This window comes from Otolemur garnettii, unplaced genomic scaffold, assembly GCF_000181295.1.
Source record: "Otolemur garnettii isolate 467f Iridium unplaced genomic scaffold, OtoGar3 scaffold00010, whole genome shotgun sequence".
Classification (NCBI taxonomy): domain Eukaryota; kingdom Metazoa; phylum Chordata; class Mammalia; order Primates; family Galagidae; genus Otolemur; species Otolemur garnettii.
The window spans coordinates 15,830,592-15,842,197 of NW_003852405.1; the positions used below are offsets into that span (position 1 = coordinate 15,830,592).

Here is an 11,606-nt window from a genome sequence, read left to right on the forward strand (position 1 = left end):
TGGAACCAGGCTGCCTGACTCAGAAATTCAAGCTCTTAAACTCAAACATGGTATATTAGCTTGTCAGATACAAAATGAAAGTCAAATGTTTCGGCTACTAGAAAAGATGACCACAACATGTCATTCTATGATGAATATTTAAGAGCTAGACTCATATTTTTGTCCAGATGGGTAAATCCACTTAATAGGTACTTCCAGAACAAATTATTCTTTACCTCCAAATGATAAGCTTCTTTAAGAGATTCTACTTCTGCTGACAGTTTCTTGATTTCCGCTTCCATTCTTGCTTCTAAATGAGCTTCACGTACTTGAGAAGCCCCCAGTTCTTCAGCTAAATGTTTTCCTTGAGCTTCCTTAAAAATGAGATACTGAGTGAAGGCTATAAAACTTGTTTATTTGGTTATGATAGTTAAACTAATCTAGTACATTGATCAAGTAGTTTTACTTTTTAAATTATATAAAAACACACATATAAACACATATATACATATAATAGTAAGTTAACTTACATATAAGTTATTAAGTGTACACTTTAAACATTTTAGAGACTGGTAATGGGAGAGTATTAGTGTATTGTTTGCTATCACAACAAAATTGTTGTTCACTAACCAGGGCTTTCTATAAAACAAACTAATATGACCGGGGGCAGTGGCTCACGCCTGTAAGCCTAGCACTCTGGAAGGCAGAAGTAGGTGTATTGCCCAGAGCTCACAGGTTCGAGACCAGCCTGAGCAAAAGTGAGACCTCATCTCCAAAAAAAATAGCCAGGTGTTGTGGTGGGCACCTATAGTTCCAGCTATTTGGGAGGTGGAGGCAAGAGAATAGCTTGAGCCCAAGAGTTTGAGGTTGCTGTGAGCTATGATGCCATGGCATTCTACCAAGGGTGACAAAGTGAGACTGTCTCAAAAAAACAAAACAAAACAAAACAAAAAAACAAAACTAATAACCACAGGATACTGAATGCTGGCAGGGAACAGTCTCCTTTTAGGTGTGCCTGTGCATTTTTGCTCACCAGATATAGTTTGCTTATCAAGAGTCAGTTGAGATTTTAGCCAAATCTACTTATGCTAGTTTATGCCAGTTGTGGTTATGATTTCAATTATTTAATTTTATTTTATATTATGAATACTGATGAAATACACATGCAAAAGAAAGGCTTTTATGTAAAAACAAAGTTATATGTTTTGAAATAGCTCAATGAGTGAATTACAAACATTCGTTACCCAACTAGAAGCAAAATAGTTAAGATATTGTGGGTAGCCGCATAAAAAATGTAACATATGTTATACTCTTGGTTGATTTACAAATTTTTCTTCTTTCTCTCTCTCTCTCTCCTTTCTTCCTCTCTTTTTTAAAGACAGAGTCTCACTTTGTCACCCTTGGTAGAATGCCATGGTGTCATAGCTCACAACAACCTCAAACTCTTGGATTTAAGTGATACTCTTGCTTCAATCTCCCAAGTAGCTGGGACTACAGGCATCCACCACAATGTCTGGCTATTTTTAGGGATGGGGTCTTGCTCCAGCTCAGCCTGATGTCTACTCCTGAGCTTGGGTAATCCACCTGCCTCAGCCTCCAAGGGTGTTAAGATTATAGGCATGAGCCACCGTGCCCAGCCCTACAAATGTCTTTTAAGTGTTTCTCCACTGTAATTGTTTGATTTTTTGTGTCAGGGTCTTACTTTGTCACCCAGGCTGGCATAACATGGTGTGATCATAGCTTCCTGTAACCTAGAATTCCTGGGCTTAAGCAATCCTCTTGCCTCAGCCTTCCAAGTAGTTGAGACTATAGGCACAAGCCATGAGAGCTGGCTAACCTTTTTATCTTTTTGTAGGAATGAAGTCTTGCTATGCTGTAGGGGCTGGTCTCAAACTCCTGGGCTCAAGCAATATTCCCACCTCAGCCTCCCAAAGTAGGGAGGGATTACAGATTTGAGCCAATATACCCAGCCTGTCCTGCCCTCCTTTTTATAAAGTAAGGGAGATTATCACAGGTGGCGTCCTACTTGGCTCTGTCTGGAGCTCTGGAAGCTTGACTGCCCTATGTTCTCCTACAAATAGACTGTGAGAGCTCGTTTGGAGGGTACAGCAGGGGGCATAGCCACTCTTTTACCCTTGACTAAAGAACATCCTCCAAGAGAGAAGGTCATCCTGTTTTGGCTGAGCATGCAGTTTCAGGAGGGACACACACGGAGTGGTGAGAAAGGAAGGGACACCTATCTAGCCAGCCAAATCAGCTGAATGAACCCTCACAATCACTGGGGTGACAGATGTGGCAGCTAGATCACCCTCATATTCCCTGCCCACATCTTGATCTCAGACTTCCAGCCTCCAAAACCATGAGAAAATATATTTCTGTTGTTTAAGCCACCTAATCTGTAGTATTTTTTATGGTAGTCCTAGAAAACGAATACATACGCTAACTTAGTAACTAGCATTTATATCAATAGTTGGCTTTACAGTTTACAAAACACTCCCCAAATGCTAGGATTACAGGTGTGAGTCACCATGCTTAGTCTTCAAATCTAAATTTCTTTTTTTTCTTTTGAGACAGAGTTTCACTCTATCACCCTGGGTAGAGTGCTGTGGTATCATAGCTCATAGCAACCTCAGACTCTTAGGTTCAAATGATCCTCTTGCCTCAGCCTCCCAAGTAGCTGGCACTACAGGTGCCCACCACAATGCCCAGCTAGTTTTTTTCTATTTTTAGTAGAGACAGGGTCTTACTCTTGTTCAGGCTGGTCTCGAACTACTGAGCTCAAGTAACCCACCCACTTTGGCCTCCCAGAGTGCTAAGATTACAGGTGTGAGCCACTGTACCCAGCCAGCTTGATATTTCTTAAAGTGAGAACTTGAAATCAGTTAAAAGTCTAAAAGTGCTCAATAATTTACTCTACTGAGAACTAATTAGTTTGGATGGACTTCCTAGGTATATTACAAAGTTATCTAAATATAGCACAGTTAATGTTTTTCAGTTTAGAATATACATAAAATTTACCATTTTAACCATATTCAAGTGTACATTTCAGTGGTACTATGTACATTTACATCGTTATGCAACATAGATTATTTTTGCAAGAACTACTTTCTATAGCTGAAAAAAGTGAATATTAAATTTTTTAAGATTTTTAGTAACATAAAATTAGAATTAGGATTACTTTCTCTTTAGAGAGTTGCTTTACATCTTCTAGTTCACTAGAGAGCCTTTCAATTTCTCTCTGGGCTTGGACTTGTTGACGATGAGCCTCTAGCAATTCTGTATGAGAGTTCTGCAGCTGCTCCCGAGTTAGCCTCAATTCCTGCCCCAAATCTATGCCCTCCTGATATTGACTGGCAATGTACTGTTCTTGCTCTTTCATAACCTGAAAAGCACAAGATATTTGTATGTTACAAAATGAAATATATACAAATAACCTATTTTTTATTCTGATTCTCTTTAAGTGAAATTCCCCCTTCCAACTAAATCCCTATAAAATTTAACATATAATGATTATCATCCACTGTGAAAGTGATATTCAGAAAAAAAATTTTAATGACAAAAATATTATTTTGAAATGGGGACTCTTATTGATATATCTTACATTACTTTAATAGACAAACTGTAAAATTCTTTAGCATTATGAATGTAATATTCATTACAAATATACTACGTCAAAGAGAATATACTGGTATGGATAATCAAAACTCATCTTAACCCACAGAGCTAAGTTAAAGTCAGGACCTTCTTTGTGAAAGTAAAACCTTATTACTGGGGCTGCTACTCCCTCTAAAATGTTTTTACATTACTCAGCTAAATTCCTAGTAAAGTATTGCTTCTTAGAGGAAAAAATAATCTGTGAAAATCAGTTGGGGGTGAGATTAGTTACATAGTAGGTAATGACACTTCAGGGAAGAAAAGGAAAAGAAACCAGTACAAATCACTAGGGCCCTGCTGTATGGAATGGAGGCCTAAGGTATAGCTATGTTGTAAGTCAATATAAATCCCATACAGGCTTGGCGCCTGTTGTTCAGGTAGCTGGGGCACCAGCCACAAACACCTAAGGTGGCGAGTTCAAATCCAGCCTAGGCCCACCAAACAACAATGATGGCTGCAACCAAAAAAATGGCCAGGCGTTGTGGCAGGCACCTGTGGTCCCAGCTACTTGGGAGGCTGAGGCAGGAGACTCGCTTGAGCCCAGGAGTTGGAGGTTGCTGTGAGCTGTGATGCCATAGCACTCTACCCAGGGGGACAGCTTGAGGCTCTGTCTCAAAAAAAAAAAAAAAAATCCCATACAAATATTTTAAGTCAGTCCTTTTTAGAGACTGGACCAATAATTATTTTTTTTCTCCACTAGGCACAAATGTGCTCTCAGAGACCCTGCTTGATTTAAATATATAATCCAATAAATATTTATGCTTACTACATAATATGTACTGCTCTAAGTGCTAAGGTTATAGAAGTGAACAAGGGAAACAAAATGGCTACCCTTATGTGATTTGTATTGTACAGGGTGAGAGAGAGATAATTAGTTTATCAAACTCAATAAACAGCTATGTCTGAAGTTTTAAAGTATATAAAAAGAAAAAAAGTTATGTCCGTAAGAGCTCACAGAAGTAAATTCACTTTTTAAAAAGGCATGTGGGAGAATGGGTTCACCAGTTGACAGACGCAAACTGATGATACGAAATTATCAAACTTTATCTGACAATATACTTGGTCTTAATAATGTTCAATTATCATTTGTTTATTTATTTTCTGGATGGAGTTCTTCAAGGTCAAAAGACTGTATCTTATGTATACATATCTAATATGTATAGATAGCTTCAATTCTATTACATAGTAGTCAATAAATATTTATTGACCAAATGAGCATATACTGTGAATTTACTATGTGAGAGAAACCATGCCAATGCCTATAAGGAACACAAAGACAAAGAAGACATTGGTACAGGCCTATACCTATATCACCAGAAGAAAATATCTTAAAAGGTCAAAGAAACTAATAGGTACCTGGCCCAAATAACTAGGCTAAAAACACTCATGACACAGTTCCTGTTTATTAAAACCAACTAGTTTAAAATATTGAAGATTCATTTCAATCATCAGAAGATTATTTGTTCCTTAGCTGAAAAATAATTTGCTTACACTCTCTATTTCTTTTGTCCTTTGTTGTGTTCTTTCAACTTCTTTCTTCAGTTGATTTATCTCTTGTTCATTCTGCAGCATTGTAAACTCTTTTTCTCGAATCTGTTCTTTGGCATTTTGCAATTTTTCATTCAAATTTTCTATCTAAATTTTAAACAGATGAACGATATTAATCTAAGAAAAAATAATTTAATAATAGCTATATTCTAAGTAAGTCAAGATTTAAATGCTCAATCTAAAATAATCTCAAAGCAAAATATAAAAATGTATTTTTCTTGAGACAACCAAAGCTTGGAAACACGTATTAAGAATTCTTGTGCTTGGACATTGCCAAGATATATGTGGAGGTAACCCACATATATCTCTCTGAAAAACAAACAACCATGGATTCATCCACAGTCACGGTCTCTCTGCAGAAACTTAAGATTCAGGTGGGAATCTGTGAATTCTTAGTAGAGCCCAAGACTTAGGAGGGTCATTTTGAGAGTAGCTGACTGGGTGAGCTTGCTCCTGGATTTAAGTCTAAAAATAGCCTAGTCCTTCACGGGGGCTTGGCTACAGCGCCATTTGGCCTTGAACCTGCAAGCAAAACCAGCTGTGAATGGGTACAGGAAGAATCATGCACCCTAGTGTTTAGGCAGCAAGTGTTGTCTGCCCAGTGACTTGGGTCTTGGCAGTGAACCTAAAAGTTACCAGGTGACTCTGCTCTAATCCGCCCTCGCTGAGGTACTAGGTCAAAGCTGCTCACATTAGGTCCCTGAGGGAAACTTGCTCATATCTCATAGTCTGGAAGGCTGAACTTCCCTGACGGACTTGACAGTAGATCCTGAGAGGACACAGTCTCAGCTTTGGGCCTACTTGTGACAATCAGGAAACTATCCAGTCTGTGCAGGGACTTGCTGGAAGACACACACCTCTCTGGGCCAACAAGACAAGCCCTCCAGCCTCTGTCTCACAGTACTTTCTAAGGGGACCAAGTCTCAGCTCTGGCTCCTCCTACTACAAGAAGGGAACTGTCCTGTTTGTGCTGAGATCTATTGGAAGAAGTATGCCTATGTGAGCCAACAAGATGGGCTCTCCAGCCTCTCTTCCACAGCAGATCTTGAAGGGGTCTAGTCTCAGCTCCAGCCCTTCTTGCTGCAGTTAGGGAACTATCCCATTGGAGCTGAGACCTGCTGGGAGGTAAGTACCTGTTTTGGCAGAGGCAGCTGTCCAGCATACATCCTATAGCAGATCCCAAGGAGGCCTAGTCTTAGCTCTGGTCTCTCCCACTGTAGTCAGGTAAATGTCCTAACTGTATAAGAATTTGATGGGTGACAGGCACCCCTATGAGCCAGGACTAAGCATGCTAGCCTCCATCCCACAGCAGATGCAAGGGGGCCCAGGCTAAACTCAAGTCCCAATTGTTGCATTTGGGAACTCATCTCACCTAAGAAGAGATATGCTGGAAAGCACACCTAATTAGACCACCAGGACGGCCTTCTAGACTCAGCCCCTGACCAGCTTTCCCACATAGCCCATACTCTCCTTGAAGAAGTATTCTCCAGGTGCACCTGGGCCAGAAAACTCTGTCAACTTTGTAGCCTTGGCTGGTGGCTCATGCCTATAATCCTAGCACTCTGAGAGGCTGAGGAGGTGGACTGCTTGAGCTCACCAATTTAACATGAGCCTACACTGGTCTAAAAATAGAAAAACTAGCTGGGTATCATGGCAGGTACCTGTAGTGCCAGCTACTCAGTAGGCTGAGGCAAGAGGATCACTAGAGCCCAAGAGACTGAGGTTGCTATGAGCTATGGTGATGCCATGATACTCTATCCAGGGTGACAAAGTGAGATTCTGTCTCAAAAAAAAAAAAAAAAAAAAAAAAAAAGACTCATAGCAAGCCTGGGCAATGTGTCCTCTAGTGCTGGGATAGCTAGAGTGATCATAGACTCAGAAAATACAATAGTCAGTTTGCTTAGAATTCCTAGAGGGATATTTGAAGATCAACAGACATAAAAAGAGCCAAAGCCAGACTGTGAAGAATAAAATACCTAATCTATCAAATATTATTCACATGTATAAGCATAGTTCTCCAATAAGCATTTGGAGAACTATGACACAACCAACAGACAAAATGAAGCTCCCTCTCAATGAGGGAGATGTATGATCTCTCAAAGAATTCAAAATAGATATTTTAAGGAAGTTCAATAAACTTCCAGAAAAGACAGAGAATCAATTCAGAAACTTATTACAGAAATTTAATAGAGATTAGAATAATAAAAACAAACAAACAAATCTTGGAGTTGAAAAATACAATGAATGAAATGAAAAATGTAATAGATAGCATTAAGGGGAGAACCAATCAAAAGAAGAATGAATCAGTGAGCTCAAGTATAGACTATTTGAAAATATACAGCAAAGCTATCATTCAGAAGGAAAGCAATGGAGACTTCCTTCAACAAATACAAGCTCAGGGAATTTATCATTTTTCAGATCTATTATGTAAGAAAAGTCAGAAGAGAAAAAAGAATGAAAAGGAATAAGATTTTTGAAACAATATTGAAAGAGCAAATATTTGGGCTATTGAGTTAAGGAGGGAACTGAGAAAGACAAAAAAGATTATTTAGAGAGGCTTGGCGTCCATAGCACAGCGGTTACAGTGCCAGCCACATACACCGAAGGTGGTGGGTTTGAACCCAGCCTGGGACAGCTAAACAACTGCAATGAAAAAATAGCCAGGCATTGCAGTGGGCACCTGTAGTCCCAGCTACTTGGGAAGCTGAGGCAAGAGAATTGCTTAAGCCCAAGAGTTTGAAGTTGCTGTGAGTTGTGATGCCACGGGACTCTACCAAGGGCGATACAATGAGACTCTCTCTCAAAAAAAAAAGAGAAAGATTATTTAAAGAAATAATAATAGAATATTTTCTAAACTTGGAGAAAGCTATACATACGCTGGTATAGGAAGGTCAAAGGTCACCAGTCAGATTCAATCTAAATATGAATACTTCAGGATATATTATAATCAAACTCTCAAAGGTCCAAGACAAAGAGAGGATCCTAAAAGTGAGAGGCAAGAAGCAATTATCATATAAAGGAGATTCAATATGCCTGGCAGCAGGCTTCTCAGAAGGAACCTTATAAGGTAAGAGGTAGGAAGAAAATATATTCAGAGTGCTGAAGAAAAAAACAATGCCAAAAAGAATACTGTGCACACCAAAGCTATCATCTAGAAAAGATGGAGAGATAAAGACTTTCTCAGACAAACAAAAGCTGGGGGAATTTATTGCTAACAGATCTAGTATATAAGAAAGGACAAAGGGAATGCTTTAAGCCAAAATAAAAGGATGTTAACTTGATTGTTATACTAATATTGTAATAATGTTGTATAACATACTTATATATTCAGGAGACTAAAAGATCAAACTTTCAAAAATAACTACAGGATGGTGCCTGTGGCTCAAAGGAGTGGGGTGCCGGCCCCATATACCGGAGGTGGCGGGTTCAGACCCAGCTCCAGCCAAAATAAATAAATAAATAAAAAATAACTATAATTAAAATAAGCAATGTAAAAAATGTAAATTGTGACACCAAAATTCAAAATGTAGAGGGAAAAGGTAAAGTGTTTTTTTATTGTTTCTTTTCTTTTTCTATTTTTTTTAACGATCAAAGTTAAGTTGATATCAGTTTTATATAACTTGTTATAATAATACAATGTTTTTTTAAGCCTCACGGTAACCACAAAGCCAAAAATTATTATAGATATGCTACAAATGAAAAGCAACAAATTAAAACATACTGCAAGAGAAAATTACTTAATCACAAAGAACGACAGTAAGAAAAGAAGAAAAGTAGAGAAGAATCACAAAACAATGAGAAAATAAGTGACAAAATGGCAGTAGTAAGTTTTTACTTATTAATGACATTGAATGTAAATATAAATTCTCCAGTTAAAAGAAATACAGTGGCTGACTGCATTAAAAAACAAGGTCCAACTATATACTACCTACAAGAAACCTAGGTTGCCTATAAAGACACACATAGACAGAAAGTGAAGGAGTGAAAACAGATATCCCACACAAATGGAAACAAGAAGAGTAGGAGTAGCCATACTTACAACAAGTAAAACAAACTTTATGTAAAAACTACAAAGAGAAATAAAAAAGGTCAGTATATAATGCTAAGGGGTCAATTTGGCAAGTATATAGTAAATAGTATATGGCACCCAATACCAGCGTATACAAATACATAAAACACTTATTAACAGAACTAAAGGAAGACCTATATCACAGTACAGTAATAGTAAAAGACTTCAACATCCCAGTTTCAGCAATGGAGAAATCATCCACGCAGAAAAATCAATAAAAACAATTACAAATCCTATCAAGTATCCTTTCTAACTTTAAAGGAATAAAATTAGAATAACAGAGGAACTTTGAAAACTGTATAAATACATACAATTAGACCATAATCTATCAAGTAGATTACTAGACCAAATCCTATCAAGTGTCTTTTCTAACTTTAAAGGAATAAAACTAGAATAACAAGAGGAACTTTGAAAACTGTATAAGTACATACAATTTAAACAACAGGCTCCTGAATGACCAATGGGCTGATAGAGAAATTTAAAAGGAAATTAAAAAATATCTTGATACAAATGAAAATGGAAATAAATATACCAGAATCTATGGGATATGATAAAAACAGTACTTTGAGGGAAATTTATAGCAATAAATGCCTACATCAAAATAATAGAAAAACTTCAAATAAACAACCTAATGATACACCTCTTGCTCTTTGAGACAACAAAGAACAAACCAAACCCAAAATTAGTGGAGGGGAAAAAAATTAAAGATCAGAGCAGAAAAAAATAAAATTGAGCATAAAAAACTACAAAAGAGCAATGAAACAGAAACTTTTTTTTTTTTGCAGTTTTTGGCTGGGGCCGGCTCCCTACTTCCTTTGGGCCACAGGCGCTGCCCAGAAACTTTTTTTAAAACACAAAATTGGCAAATCTTTAGTCAGATTGATTAAGAAAAAAAGAAGAAGATCCAAATAAATAAAATCAGAGATAAAAAAGGAAATATTATAACTAAGACCACAGAAATACAAAAGATTATTAGAGACTATTACAAATACTACATATGCCAAAAAATTATAAAACCTAGAAGAAGGCTCAGCGCCTGTGGCTCAAGTGACTAAGGCGCCAGCCACATACACCTAAGGTGGCAGGTTCAAATCCAACCCGGGCCCACCAAACAACAATAATGGCTGCAACCAAAAAAATAGCTGGGCGTTGTGGCAGGCGCCTGTGGTCCCAGCTACTGGGAGGCGGAGGCAGGAGACTCGCTGGAGCCCAGGAGTTGGAGGTTGCTGTGAGCAGTGAAGCCATGGCACTCTACCCAGAGGACAGCTTGAGGCTCTGTCTCAAAAAAAAAAAAAAAAACCTAGAAGAAATGGATAAATTCCTGAATACATAACAACTTACCAAAACTGTACCATGAAGAAATAGAAAACTTAAATAGACCAATAACAAGTAACAAGATTGAAGCAGTAATAAAGTTTCCCATGATAGAAAAGTCCAGGATCTCATTGGTTCACTGATGAATTCTAGCAAACATTTAAAGGGAACTAATACATAATATCAATTTTATTCAAACTATCTCAAAAAACTGAAGAGGAAAGAATACTACCAAATTCATTCTATAAGGCCAGCATTACTTGTCACGAAAACCAAAGACCCAATCGAAAAAAAAAAAAATTTCAGCCTGAGCCAGAGTGAGACCCATAGCTAAAAATACCTGGGCGTTGTGAGTGCCTGTAGTCCCAGCTACTTAGAAGGCTGAGACGAGAGTATCGCTTGAGCCCAAGAGTTTGAGGCTGCTGTGAGCTGTGACACTACAGCAATCTACCAAGGGTGACAAGTGAGACTCTGTCTCAAAAATAAATAAGTAAATAAAATAGAATAAAAATTACAAAAAAAAAAGAAAATTGGCTGGCTGTGGTGGCTCATGCCTATAATCCTAGCACTCTGGGAGGCCATGGCAGGTGTATTGCTTGAGCTTAGGAGTTCGAGACTAGCCTGAGCAAGAGCAAGACTCTGCCTTCAAAGTTAACTAGGAGTGTGACAGGTCGCCGTAGGCCCAGCAGCTACTTGGGAGGCTGAAGCAAGAGGAACATTTGAGCTCAACAGTTTGAGGTTGCTGTGAGCTATGATACCACCGCACTCTACTGAGGGTGACAAAGTGAGACTGTCTCAAAAATAATAATAGTAAATAAATAAGAGAAGAAAAAAAATGAACATTAAGTAGCATGTATAAGATTATTAAAATTATGTAATGGTTTCATTGTAGATATCCTATAAGAAAGCCATGTTATATGAATCTAGAAGTTATTTTTTTTTTTTTTTTTTTTTTTTTTTTGAGACAGAGCCTCAAGCTGTCCCCCTGGGCAGACTGCCGTGGCATTACAGCTCACAGCAACCTCCAACTCCTGGGCTCAAG

At 38.0% G+C, this 11,606-nt stretch overlaps 1 protein-coding gene across 1 annotated transcript in view; it reads right to left on the bottom strand.

Annotated features, from left to right (window-relative positions):
• CCDC18 (coiled-coil domain containing 18) overlaps positions 1-11,606 on the bottom strand; it is a 149,211-nt gene that overhangs the window by 63,158 nt on the left and 74,447 nt on the right. The window contains exons 25-27 of the mRNA XM_023509876.1: positions 5,125-5,268; positions 3,158-3,361; positions 216-353 (exon numbers count right to left, since the gene is read on the bottom strand). Of these exons, the coding sequence (XP_023365644.1) occupies positions 216-353; positions 3,158-3,361; positions 5,125-5,268 (486 nt within the window). The remainder of the gene's footprint in view (positions 1-215; positions 354-3,157; positions 3,362-5,124; positions 5,269-11,606) is intronic.